We start from the raw sequence: 12,583 nt of genomic DNA, 5'->3' as shown, positions 1-12,583 counted from the left end.
ATGTGCTCTCTCCTGCCACAGGGCCTTTGTGCATGCTATTTCATCCATCTGGATGCCCCTCACCAATCTCCATCTGGTGGGTATTTTCTTCCTTCAATCACAGCTCAACTATCAGGAAGGCTTCTCTGCCCTCTGGCCTCATCAGCTTTCTGGTTGTTCACTTTGCTCCTAGCCACTCTCTCCATTACCTTTCAGAGTCGTACTTTTCTTTCTTTTAAATATATTTTATTAATTTTTTAGACAGAGAGGAAGGGAGAGAGAGATAGAAACATCGATGTGAGAGAGAAACATGGACCAGCTCCCTCCTGCACGTCCCCTACTGGGGATGGAGCCTGAAACCCACGCATGTGCCCTGACTGGGAATCGAACCAGGACCTCTCAGTTCATGGGTCAATGCTCAATCCACTGAATCACGTCTGCTGGGCCAGAGTCATACTTTTCTATTTATTTATCCTATTCTTTGATCCATTTCCTCTCTGACACAGTAAACTCTATGAGGGCAGGACTGGCATCTGATCAGGCCCACCACTGTACTCCGGGGCCAACCTGGCACAAAGAAGACCATCAGGAAGTGTTTACTTAATGCATAGTGAACGCTCCACCCACCTCCGTGCCTCCCTCTCTCTCCTGTCCCACATGCACCCATCTCTGTTCCAGCTCGACTCTTAGAGTTCTCTAGCATAATTCTTCCTCTTTGTCTTTGAAAACCCTTCTTCCTCACCTCCACATCCCATCTATCACTATATCCTGGGGATTCTCCCTCCTAAATCTCTCTACTGTGTCCACCTCTAGCATCTACATTTAACCCACCATCTTTCCTTACCTGGATCCCCACCCAGCTTCCCACTTAGAATCCCAATCCTCCGAGTCACACCTCTGCTTGAAATGCTTCAGTGGCTTCCCCAGGCCCAGAGGAGGGATGATGCACTGACCCCGACTTATAAGACCCCTGGGATCTGGGCCTACCTTCCACTCCTAGCCACTCTGCCTCCTAGGTTCATTGCTGTCGCCATGCAGGACTTCTGGGAACTCCTCTCTGGGCTGTCTGTCTCCACAGAGCATTTGTCCATCCCCCTTCTACTACGGCTGCTCACTCTCCATGTCTCAGGCTAAAGGAAATCTAGCCCAAACCCCACATGTAGGCGAACAATAATAATAATAGCTGACACTTGCTGAGTACTTACTAAGAGCAAGCACGACGCTAAGAACTTTACAGTATTGACTCGTTTAATCTTCACCATCAGCTATGATTATCCTATTACAGAACAGGCACAGAGAAGTTAAATGACTCATCCAAGGTCACATTAGACATTAGACAGTAAACAGCAAAGCTGACTGACATAATGAACTTGAGCTCCAGGCCCCAAATTTCCGAACACTAGGAACACTGGCATCTCCCGCTGTTCCCAGAGTGTCCTGTATGCCCCTTCAGTAGCAATGATCACATGTGCACAGACTTGTTCAATGCCTGCTCTCCCCATTCCCTGGAGGCAGGGACCATGTCTGTCTTACTGAAGGCTTTACCTCCAGCAACTAGCCCATTACTTGACATTACTGCCTTTTTAGCTGAATGTCATGCTTTGCATCCCCACAGCCCCAGCTCCAAGTCACCAGCTCCAGAGGAGGGCATGGGCGAACCCTTCACAAATGCCACTGAATGGCCCATCAGACACATACAAGGAGGATGCACAGGGAAATCGCCCCACCGCTGATTCCGCTGACTACTGCCAGATGAGTTCCTCAGCATGGCCTTCAGCCACCAAGGGTTGCAGCCACTTCTTTAGTGAAAGGGGGGGACAGTGAAATTCATCATCCACAGTCAGAAATGATGGCAGAAAAGCTTTTAAGCCAGGCTGGGCCAGCAGATGGCTCCCCCTGCTGGTTCCCTTCCACGTTCATCAGCACCCTCTCCCAGGGCACTGCCCAGGGGACACTCACCAGCCAGGAGAAGAAGCCAGCTGATTTGTCCTGGGTGGAGATCTGTCCCTCATAGGGGCCGAAGATGTGGCCTTTGGGGATAACCTCATTTATGCACCGCACGTCATTCTCCCCATTGGCGTCCTTGACCACCTCCATGCCCTGTGGAATGGTGAGGGCAGCCCGGTCTGGGATGCCCACAGGCACCGGTGTGTCAGACACAAACACAGGGGGACCATGTTTCGGGCATTCATCCACAAAGTACTCCTGGCAAGACTCGCAGACTGGAGAGATGAAAAGAGGAGAAGCTCAGTTGTTGTGGGAGGTAGGACCCCCATGGAGAAGGCTGAGGGGCTGCTGGGAAGCCCACCCTGAGGACGGCACAGGGCAGTGGAAAGCGCTGCATGAGCCCCAGCCCTGGCTCCACGCCAGCCAGCTGTGGGCCCCTGAGTCTTCAGTAGCAATAACCCAGTACCTTCCCTGAGGGCTCAAGGACATGCCTGCCAACACTAAGGAAACCAGTGGCTCCCTTTGTTTCAAGTTTGAAAAAGTAGAAGAAAGAGCATGCTCTGGAGTCAGATGGGTCTGGGTTTGAATTGCAACTATCTGTGGGCTGTGGGCCCTGAGGCAGAGTTCTTAATCCTCACCAACCCTCAGTCTCCTAACCTGGAAAATGGGACCAATAATAGCCACCTCAGTGGCTAACGGGGAGGATTAACTGAGGCATGAACCTGTGTCTGCAAATTCCCTAAGCAAGATGGGCTCGGACTGGGGGTAAAGAGAGTAGGAGTAGCCCAGGAAATAGCCCCAAGCTCCACTTACACCAGAAGTCCACTTGCTGGAAACTTTTGGGCATGATGAGGTCACGCTTCCCCTTCAGTTTCTTGGGCTCCACTTCCATGGCCGAGGGGTCTGGTCTCCTAGAGCTGGCCAGAGCAGGGGCCATTAAAGAGAGCAAAGAGGCCATCAGGCAGGGAGAAGCTGGTAGGCAGAGAAGCCAAGGACCTGGCCAGGAGGCCATAGGAGCGAGACAGGTGGAGGAACCCCAGCCAGCCTGCCCGTTCAGTGCAGTGGTTAGTGGAAAGGGAGGAGTCCTGAGACCTGGGCCTAGGCCTTCTTGGGCCACTTTGGTTCCGAGAGCTGCCTGGAGCAGGATAAGGAAGGTGGGCAGGGAATGGGAACTCTGTGCAGGGTCTCCCACCAACCAGACCAACCCAATCCAGCGATTCTCCCCTTCTCCCTCTCCTGTCCCCACACAGGGGCCTCACCAGGGCTGGCCATACTCCTGGTCACGGAGAGGTGAGCAGACTTCTGTCTTCACCACGGTCACCATGTCCCCCACAGCTGCCTTGGTCTGCGCCAAGCACTCCTTCATGTTCTCAGTCATTCTGTTCTGGGGGCGGGAAGGCAGGACCAGCACAGGAAAAGGATCAAAGAGACAGGGGAAGAGGGGTGAGTGGTGGAGAGGGCAATCGGGGGTCCCGTGGAGTCTGGTTACCCTCCCTGCCATCCCCAGAGGAAGCGCTTGAGAACACAGACAACAAAAACAGCTGTAGCCTGGCCAAGAGGAAATGCCATTTCTATCCCGGGCTGGTCCTGGGGACGACTGGAGCCACCAGCCCCATGGGGTCACGGGCCAGGGGTAGCTCAGGCCAGGAAGCAGGGCTGTAGAGCACAGCCTGAACCCCAAAACCAAAGGGCAAAGGGTATGAGGAACCCGCAGGAGCCTCCGCACAGAACTGCAGTGGGGAGCAGGGGAGGGATCCAATCAAGTCCAGCTGGGGCCAAGGAAAGTGGGCTGATGAAGGGGGTCCTCAGTGCCTCGCGAGGAAGCCCCTAGCCCAGGGAATGCAGCCAGGCCCGCTTCCCCGGCTCCTGGCAGGTACAGGCGGGGCCTGGGGGTCCTGGTGTGGGCTGGCCCTGACTCCAAGCTCCACCCTGCTCTATCTAGAGGAGTCTCCGCAGTCGCCGCTTACCGCCCTCCTCCACCACTGCGCCGGGCTTCAGCCCCTCCCTCGGCACCCCAGGGTCCTCATGCCAAGCCCGGGGACACTCTTCGGGCCAGGACAGTGCGCAGCTCAGGCTGGGACCGCGCTGGCCCCGGGACTGGGCGAGCAGCGTGTGTGACTCACTACTCAAGGCCCCGCTGGCCACACCCCTGCTCCTCGGCTAATCAGCCCCCTGCTCCCCACCGGGGCCCCAAAGCCGGCGGCGGCAGAGAGGGGTGTGGGGAAACACGACGGCCTGCCCCCTCCTCGGAGCCGGCGAGGACGGGGGGTGCGCGGAGGGGGCGGGGGCTGCCCGAGCGGGGCCGAGCTGCCCCGCTGCAGTCCCAGAGCCCGCGGGGCGTCCCGTCCGCGTGTCGGACGGGGAAAGTGTGATGTGCCGCGGTCAGGCCGGGCGGCGCACGGGCCGGACGCAGGGGCGGCGCGGGGGGCCGGGGAGGGCGCGGGCTGGCTCTCTCCCTCCCACCAACCTTCCCGGCGGGGCGCTCCCTGCCTGCCCGGCCCGGCCCTGCCCAACGCCCGCCCCCCGCCCGCCAGGCCCGGCATTCCTTGCGGGGGCATGTGGCTTCTTGCCGGCCCCGGGGGCACGCAGTTGGCTGGCGGCCGGGAGGGGGGCGCGCGGGGAGCGGGAGGAAGCGAGCGCCCGGGAGGGGCTGCGGGAGGGGGCCTCCTGGGAGGAATTCCAGCCCCTCCCGAGGGCCCGGCCCCCACGCGGGCCAGGGGGCGCCGCGCGGGCGTCTGCTGCGGGTGATAGCGCGGGGGAGGGAGGCTGGGCCCCGTGGCCCGAAGGGTGGTGGAGCAGGTCTGCAAAACGCGCGCGCCCTCCCGGCCTCCGCGGCCGACCCGCTCCGCTGCAAAACGGCCTGCTGCGCCACCGGCGGGGCCACTGCCACCCAACTCGCCGGCCGCGCTGCGCCCGCCCGCCCCCTTCCCCACCTGCGCGGCCTAGAGTGGGGGACGGGCGCCTGCAGCTCGCCTGCCTCCCGCCAGCGGCTCCACGCTTGGTGCTTGGCCGACCTCATAGCCCATGAATGAACCCCAGCCACCCCTAAGAGGCAGGAACTTAGGGCTGGAAGGTATCAAGTGACTTGCCCAAGGACAAGCAGTCCATTCCTGGTGAGGTCTGGACTGCAGCCTGGGGCCACCTCTGAGTAAACTGGAAACAGAACCCCCAAACTCAAACGTGCGGTTGCAGGTCTGGTTCTCCTCCATGCCATACCCTCCAAGGGATCGCTGGGATGCCCCTGGGGTGGGTTCAGTCCTCAACCCACATGGCCAGCCGCCAGGTGGGGACAAGACCCGCTGGGTTTGGAAGGGATCAGCTGAACACCTCTGCCCGGAGGAGCACTCTCACTTGGCTGGCAACATTCAAACAAACATCCTGAGGCAGTTAAATCTAGTGGTTAGGAGCCTGGGATTCAGAGCAGCACTGCCTGAGTTCAAATCCCACTGGTTAGCTATGTGCCCCTGGGCAGGTGTTATGGACTGAATGCCACCCCACCCCCAACTTATAAGTTGGTGCCCTAACCCACGATGTGCCTATATTTGGAGACGGGGTCTGCCTGGAAGTGCTAAAGGTTAAATGATGTCAGAAGGGTGGGGCCCCTAATCCAATAGGGCTGGGAGCCCATATAAGATGAGGAGACACCAGAGCTTGCTCTCTCCACCGGGTGAGGACAGTGGGAGGTCAGCAAGCCAGGAAGAGAGGCTCCACCAAATCAGTCAGCACCTTTATTTTGGACTTCCCAGCCTCCAGAACTATGAGAACTAAATGTCTTGTCTACGCCATCCAGTCTGTGGCATTTTGTTATGGCAGCTCTACCTAAGACAGCCAGTTATCTAACCTCTGTGCTCCAATTTCTTCATCTGGAAAATGTGGCAAATATTGGATTCTATCAGACATTTCTGTATTAGACCGAGATGAGTTTGAAGGGAGTGAGGCACAATCTGTGTGACACACTGAAGAAAGCTGATCAGAAGGTGGCATGAGGGGCATCAGGTTGGGGAGGGTTTGAATTCTCTCCACTGGATTGGATTTGTTCTTAAGTCAATCATGGGCACACTCTGGCACTATATTATAAACAGACTGCTCGTGACCATACTGCATGGGCTCCCCTGCTTTGGCTCTTTTGCCCTCCGCTAGCCCCACCTGTACGCTGTGCGCCACCCTGCCATGGGGCCTGTGAACTTGCTGTGTCCTCCACCTGCACACACCTGGAGACGCCTCCCCCATCCTTCAGCTCTCACTGTCCCCCGTACATAACACCCTCTCCAGCCTCATCTCCCTTTCTTCGTGGCACTTGTCACACTTAGAATGGTCTATCATTAGACTGATTATTTCATTAATATCTATTTCTCATAAGAGATTATAAGCTCCCCAAAGGCAGGGTGCAGGCCCTTTTGCTCATCACTGAATTGCTAGTACCTGTAACAATGCCTGGCACCAGGGCAGAACTAGCCAAAGACAAGCAAGGTGCTAGGCCATAAACTTGAAGGAGGCACCCACTCTAAGGGTCAGTGCAAGAATGGCACCCAAGAGCGTTGCCTTCTTAAATTTTGCACTGTACGTGCCTTGCTTGCCTCATCCTGGTCTTAGCCCAGCCTGGCACACAGCATATTCTAAATAAGTATTTGCCAAATGAATGAATGACCAAATGACCCATGTCATAATTCACTGCCCCCTCTAATATATATATATATATGTCTTATTGGCCCTGTTGAGAATCTCAACTCTAAAAGAGACCTTAGAAGGGGAGATAGGTTGGGGAGTTCTGTTTGGAATCTTTCTTAGGACGCCCTCTCAGTGATCTCTGCCAGGCAAGGTGGGTGACACTGGCATTAAGAGGCAGTGAGATGTAGTGGATGAAATTAGACTCCTGAGGCCTGGAGCCTGAATGTGATAGAGATGGTAAAGTATAAGCTGTGTGGCCATGGGCACAGCACTTCAACTCTCTAGGCTAGTGTCTTCCTGGTAAAATGGAAAGGATGACGATTGCCGGGTTATCCCCCTGAGGAATAAATGCGATAAAGGCAGGGGGAAGGTCTAGAAAAGAGCCAAGTGCTCTGGGTTTGTGAGGAATATTAACATGAATCTGGCTGCCCAGAGTCAAGGGGGTGAGCAGGAAGAGGAGAAAGCAGACAGGGGATGGAGGAAAAAAGGACTATGAAGGAAGGAAGGAAAAGACAGAAAAGCACGTGGCAGTGAGAGAATAAAAGATGGAGGGGAAGAAGAAGAAAAGAGAGGAAAGTGGAGAGAAAAGAGTAGGTGGGAAGGGAAAGGAAGACTGGGAGAGACAGAGGAAAAAGGCACACAGGTATGTTTCTAAGTCTTACATGGGCTGAGGAAAACCAGCCCCTTCGGAGGAAAGCGTCCATTCGTATCTCAAAACAGAGAGGTCTGCAGGCCACTGCCTTTCATGTCGTTTTTCACTTACAGCCCACCTTCACCACATAAAAGAATTGTAATGATTTATTACACACACACATACTCAGCAGGACAGCCGAACAACCAGAGACCTCATGGAGAAAGAGTGATGCCAGTTACACCCAGAATCTGTTTTAAGATAGTGATCCAGCTTGCCAGCCAGTTCTGAGCCTCCTAGCAGCTAAAGCAAAAAGGAAAATACGATGGGTTACAGAGTCCTCGTTATTTGACACCTGTTTATTGACTGTCTGCACAATTAAGTTCCCTCCATTCTTGGAGGAGTCCAGTTGCCTGTAGAACCAGAATCAAGCCTCGCTCGCATGACCGATGTGCATTCCAACTCCCTCCTGTGTCTGTAAGGAAGGCCGTGGGGCAGGGAGAGAGACATGGGATGTGGCAGGATCAGATGAACTTCCATCTGGGAAGAGAGAGAATACGGACGTGTGTTCTTCGCTGAGTCTATCTCGGCAGGCACTGTAAGGCCTGAGCAGGTGAAGCTCCAGGAACCATTTCTGCAGACTGCTCTGACCCTGCTCGCCCAGTGAGGGACTTGGGGGAGGGGTGGTGGGCAGGCCTCACGGAGGACTCTGAGTTGCTGGCAATGCTCCCTCTCAGCTGGCTCCTCTGAGTCTGCACACGCAGAGATTAGGCATGTTGCAAACCCAGCAATGAGATGCAAACCAAGAGGAGGGGGCAGAATGTGGCCCAGGAGCCTGCAGCTCTGTTTTCACCCTTGGCAGCATGCCAGGATCCTGGAATGCCCAGCAGCCAGTGTGGCCAGAGGGCTGGGAGCCTGTGCCCATTTGGTTTCCCTTGAGGCCGGCAACATGAGAATCTGGCAGGTCTGTTCTGGTACCACCACGGCATCTTCTGTTGTCCCCTCTGATAACAAAGGACTAGGAGGTTAGGGGGCCCCAGTCCCACACTGACCTGGGCTGGGTATCCTGAGCCCCAGGTCTCAGTCCTGGCTGTGCCGTAAACATTTTAGGTGACTTAGAGCAAGATCTTGCCTTACCCTGAGCCTCAGGTCCAACATGGTTCTTAACAGTAAGTCCTGGGGGTAATGAGGGAGAGCATGGGATTACTATAAGTTGTTGCTGAATGGAGAGAAAAAATTATATGACTTGAACTTCTATGCAGGATAGATTTGCAAATATATATAGATATTTTTGTGATGAACAAAAGATAAGTTTACTAAAAAGTGTGATTTCATAGAAGCTCTAGATCACCATGTAGTTTGTTCATCAACAGCATGGCCACTCACAAGCTATGGAACCTTCAGAAAATTAATTCACCACTCCTGCGCAGTTAATCAGTTTCCCCATCTGTCCAATGGGACTGATGTAAAAATTTATCTCATAGGGCTGTTTTACATAGCATAATGCCTGGCATATAGTAAGATAATATAGTTACACATATTAGTTCTTATTACCATTCATTTTATTTATTATTTTAAAAGTATACCAGACATCAGGTGGGCACAGTGGTGACAATTTTTGACATTAAAAGAGAGCCTTCACAGAAGTATTTTAGTACCCTTACTAGAAAAACACTTTTACTAAATCTACACTTTAAAGATGCTTATCCCAGTAGAAAAAATAGAAAAGAACATGAAAAAGCAAGTTGCAAAAAAAGAAAGACAAATAGCCAATATGCTTTATGGGAAACTGCAAAACTTTAATACTCAAATATGAATTAAGACATATAAATATCATTTTCCTCTATTAAGTTGGCAAAGATTAAAAATACGCATTCAGAGTTGGCAAGAATGCGGGGGAAATACCCTACATGCCCTACTCATTGGAATATAAATTGGTCTATCCTTTCCGCAGGGCAATCTGGCAACACATAGCAAAAGCCGTGAAATAGGCAAAACCTTTGTAGGCGCAATCCCCAATCTATCCTAAGGATAGGATGAAATTGTGTGTAAAGATTTACCTACACGCCCTGGCCAGTTTGGCTTAGCAGTTAGAGCGTTGGTCCCCGGACCAGAGAGTCCCGGGTTCAGTTCCCGCGAAGGGCACATACCTCGGTTGTGGTTTGTCCCCAGCCCCGGTTGGGGTTGTATGAGTGGCAGCTAGTCGATGTGTCTCTCTCACATTGATGTTTCTCTCTCTCTCTTCCTCCCACTCTCCCTCCTGTTCTATCTGAAAATAAATGCAAAAATGTCCTTGAGTGAGGATAAAAAAAAAAAAAAAGATTTACCTACACTATTTTTAGTAGCAAGAAATAGGAAACAATGTAGACCTCAAAAATAGAAGAGAAATTAATCTGTAGCATACAATGAAATACTAGACAGCAATTCACAATGCTTTGGAAGAATATTTATTGACATGGAAACACATGCTCAACATATTGTAAAATAAAAATGAAAGTTATTATTAAGTAAAAGAAGATAATTCAAAAAGGCCACATACTGTATGATTCCAACTATATGACGTTCTGGAAAAGGTGAAACTATGGAGACAGTAAAAAGACCAGTGGTTGCTAGGTGTTAGGGGTTGGAATGGATGAATAGGAGGAACACAGAATTTTCAGAACAGTGAAAATACTCCGTACGATACTATAATGGTGGAATCATATCATTATACATTTGTCCAAACCTATAGGATGCACAACATCAAGACGAACCTTAATGTAAACTATGGACTTTGGGTGATTATAGAGTGTCAGTGTAGGTTCATCAGTGGTACAAAATGTACCACTCTGGGGCGGGATGTCCTTAGTAGGGGAGTTGTGTGAGGATAGAGGGTATTTGGGAACCCACTGTTCTATCTTCTTAATTTTGCCATGAACCTAAAATTGCTCTAAACAATAAAATCTGGTTTTTTTTTTTAATGAAAATCATGAAAGGATTCAAAATAATACCATTTAATATGCATATGTATAGCCATGTAGATTTGTATGCAGGGTTCAAGAAACTACACTCATTTAGCTCAGAAATTACTAGAGAAGATATCTAAGGTTCTTCCATGTCACTCACTTGTCATTAGATGCTGAGATCAAAACCAAATTAGAGACTGAATACCAGGCATGTAAGTGGCACCGGATGTATACTGGATGAATGAATGAATGAATCAATCGATTGATCAATAAGGGCCCTGGTATTTTCACCATGAAGCACCTCTGTTTTTCGTTGTCTTTATGATTCCCATCTTTAAAGATTGTCCCTACTAAACAGATTGCATGCATTGTGTAGTAATTTGTTCATTTTCCTAGTTTTTCCTAGACATACATGTTATGCAATAAGACAACACACTAGTTATTTGCTGTCATTCTAAGCAAAAGCAAAGAAATTTGGCACACACGTTCACTTGCCCTGTTGATTAATATTAATTAATAGGGAGCTGTTCAATATCCATTAAGCTTCTTTATGTTTTAAAAATGAGTCTGGATGGCCCTGGCTGGGTAGCTCAGTTGGTTAGAGCATTGCCCTGATACGCCAAGGTTGTAGGTTTGATCCCTGGTCAGGGCACACACAAGAATCAACCAGTGAATGCATAACTAAGACAGGCAATGTTTTGCTCTTTCTCTCTCCCTTCCTCTCTCTCTCTAAGATATCAATAGATAAAATAAAAATTAAAAATAGGTTGGTAGAGAATACAATGTAGAAATGAGAATAAACAAACTACAACTATATGTTATTTATTTATTTATTTCCTCACCCGAGGACATTTTTCCATTTTTTGTTCAGACAGAGTGGAAGGGAGAGAGAGGGAGACAGAGAGAGAAAGAGAGAGAGAGAGAGAAACTGATGTGAAAGTAACACATTGAGTGGTTGCCACCCGTACAAGCCAACCAGAGCCGAGGACAAACTGCAACCGAGGTACACGCCCTTAGCGGGAACCGAACCCGGGTCTCTCTGGACCGCAGGCCGACGCTCTAACCGCTGAGCCAAACCGGCCAGGGCTACAACCATATGTTATAGTATGGATGAGTCATAATGCTGAGAAAAAAAATGAGACCCCAAAGAGTACATACTGTATAATTCAATTTACATAAAGCTACACTCCGGTGTCAGAGCAGAAGTGGTACTGACTATCCTTAGGAATAACTAGAAAGGGACAGAAGGAGGGCTCTGGGGTGCTGGTCATGTTCTACTGATCTTGATGCTGGTCCCCTGGGTATATTAAGCTTGTGAAATATAGAGCCATGCTTTTATATTATGTGCATTTTTCTGTGTGTACTGATATATTAATAAACACAAATAATATATCGGCAGGCAGGGGAAGGACAAATGACTCCTACAGGGGAACCTCTTCCCTGTGCAGCCCTGATTCTGTGACTGGGGGACTGGGTGGGCGGGGTTTCAGGCCTTCCTCGGCAGCAGCCAGGAGCTGGCTGGGGACAAGGGAACACATTCTCCCAAGGTGGTTTTGCTTCGGCAAGGCATATTAAAAAAATTAAAATAATAAAAAAATAAAGGCAGAACCTTTTAAAGATAAAAGGTTGACTCAAACATTGGTAAGACTTTGATTAAGCAGAAGTTGGGGGAAGCAGTGTGCAAGGTTTGAGTCAAGTGGAGAAAGTAGTTAAGGGCAGCACCTTTATTATATGTTTGCTTCCCACGGAGGACACTGCTGGTGGCTTACCTGGATCCTAGTCCCCCTTTCCTGCCCACTAACAGAACTGGACATTGACGGGCGCCACACCTCCCCCACAGAACTGACTGAGACCTGGGAGAAGCTGAGGCTCGGCTCCAGGGGTGAGTTCCGATTAATCGAAGCCAATTATGGTAATACCATCTCCCTTCCCAATTATTAGATCGTGAACCTGGCCTTTAACTAATCACCTTGTCACCTCCTGAGATGACACCTGACCTACTTAGGTCCGTCAAAAGATGGGGAGAACTTTTATTCCCTGAGTCAGACGAGAAAGCATGCAGCCATTGTTGCAAATGACAGCCCTGTCCTGCGGAGGACCTGGCGGGAAACACCTTCAGGACGAAGCTAGGACATCAGAACAGAAGGAAGGTGTGGTATAATCAGAAATATATTTGGCCATTGTCTCCAGTTCCTGGCATGGAGCTCCTAAAAGCCCCAGAATTTCCCAAGTAATGAGTGCCTTACCATCACACCTGAGTTTATGCTAATGAGGTGACTTGGGATAGGGTCCCTAGGTACCCTTAGTATGGGACAGGTCACCAGAAAGACTGAGTGATTATAGTTAGAACTTCCAGCCCCAGCCACCGGCCTCCCTCCTAGGAGAGAAGGGGTCTGGAGACTGGGCTCCACAA

General features: G+C 50.8%; 1 protein-coding gene across 2 annotated transcripts in view; it reads right to left on the bottom strand.

The window, feature by feature from the left end:
* PRDM11 (PR/SET domain 11) overlaps window positions 1–12,583 on the bottom strand; it is an 80,564-nt gene that overhangs the window by 41,821 nt on the left and 26,160 nt on the right. For both annotated transcript variants that reach the window (XM_036260018.1, XM_036260017.1), the window contains exons 2-4: window positions 3,186–3,310; window positions 2,740–2,843; window positions 1,939–2,201 (exon numbers count right to left, since the gene is read on the bottom strand). In XM_036260018.1, the coding sequence (XP_036115911.1) occupies window positions 1,939–2,201; window positions 2,740–2,843; window positions 3,186–3,304 (486 nt within the window). In that variant the 5' untranslated portion in view covers window positions 3,305–3,310. The remainder of the gene's footprint in view (window positions 1–1,938; window positions 2,202–2,739; window positions 2,844–3,185; window positions 3,311–12,583) is intronic.

Source organism: Molossus molossus, unplaced genomic scaffold (assembly GCF_014108415.1).
Source record: "Molossus molossus isolate mMolMol1 unplaced genomic scaffold, mMolMol1.p scaffold_m16_p_13, whole genome shotgun sequence".
Classification (NCBI taxonomy): Eukaryota; Metazoa; Chordata; class Mammalia; order Chiroptera; family Molossidae; genus Molossus; species Molossus molossus.
Note: the sequence above shows the minus strand (reverse complement) of the source record. Positions and strands in the feature narration are given on the sequence as shown.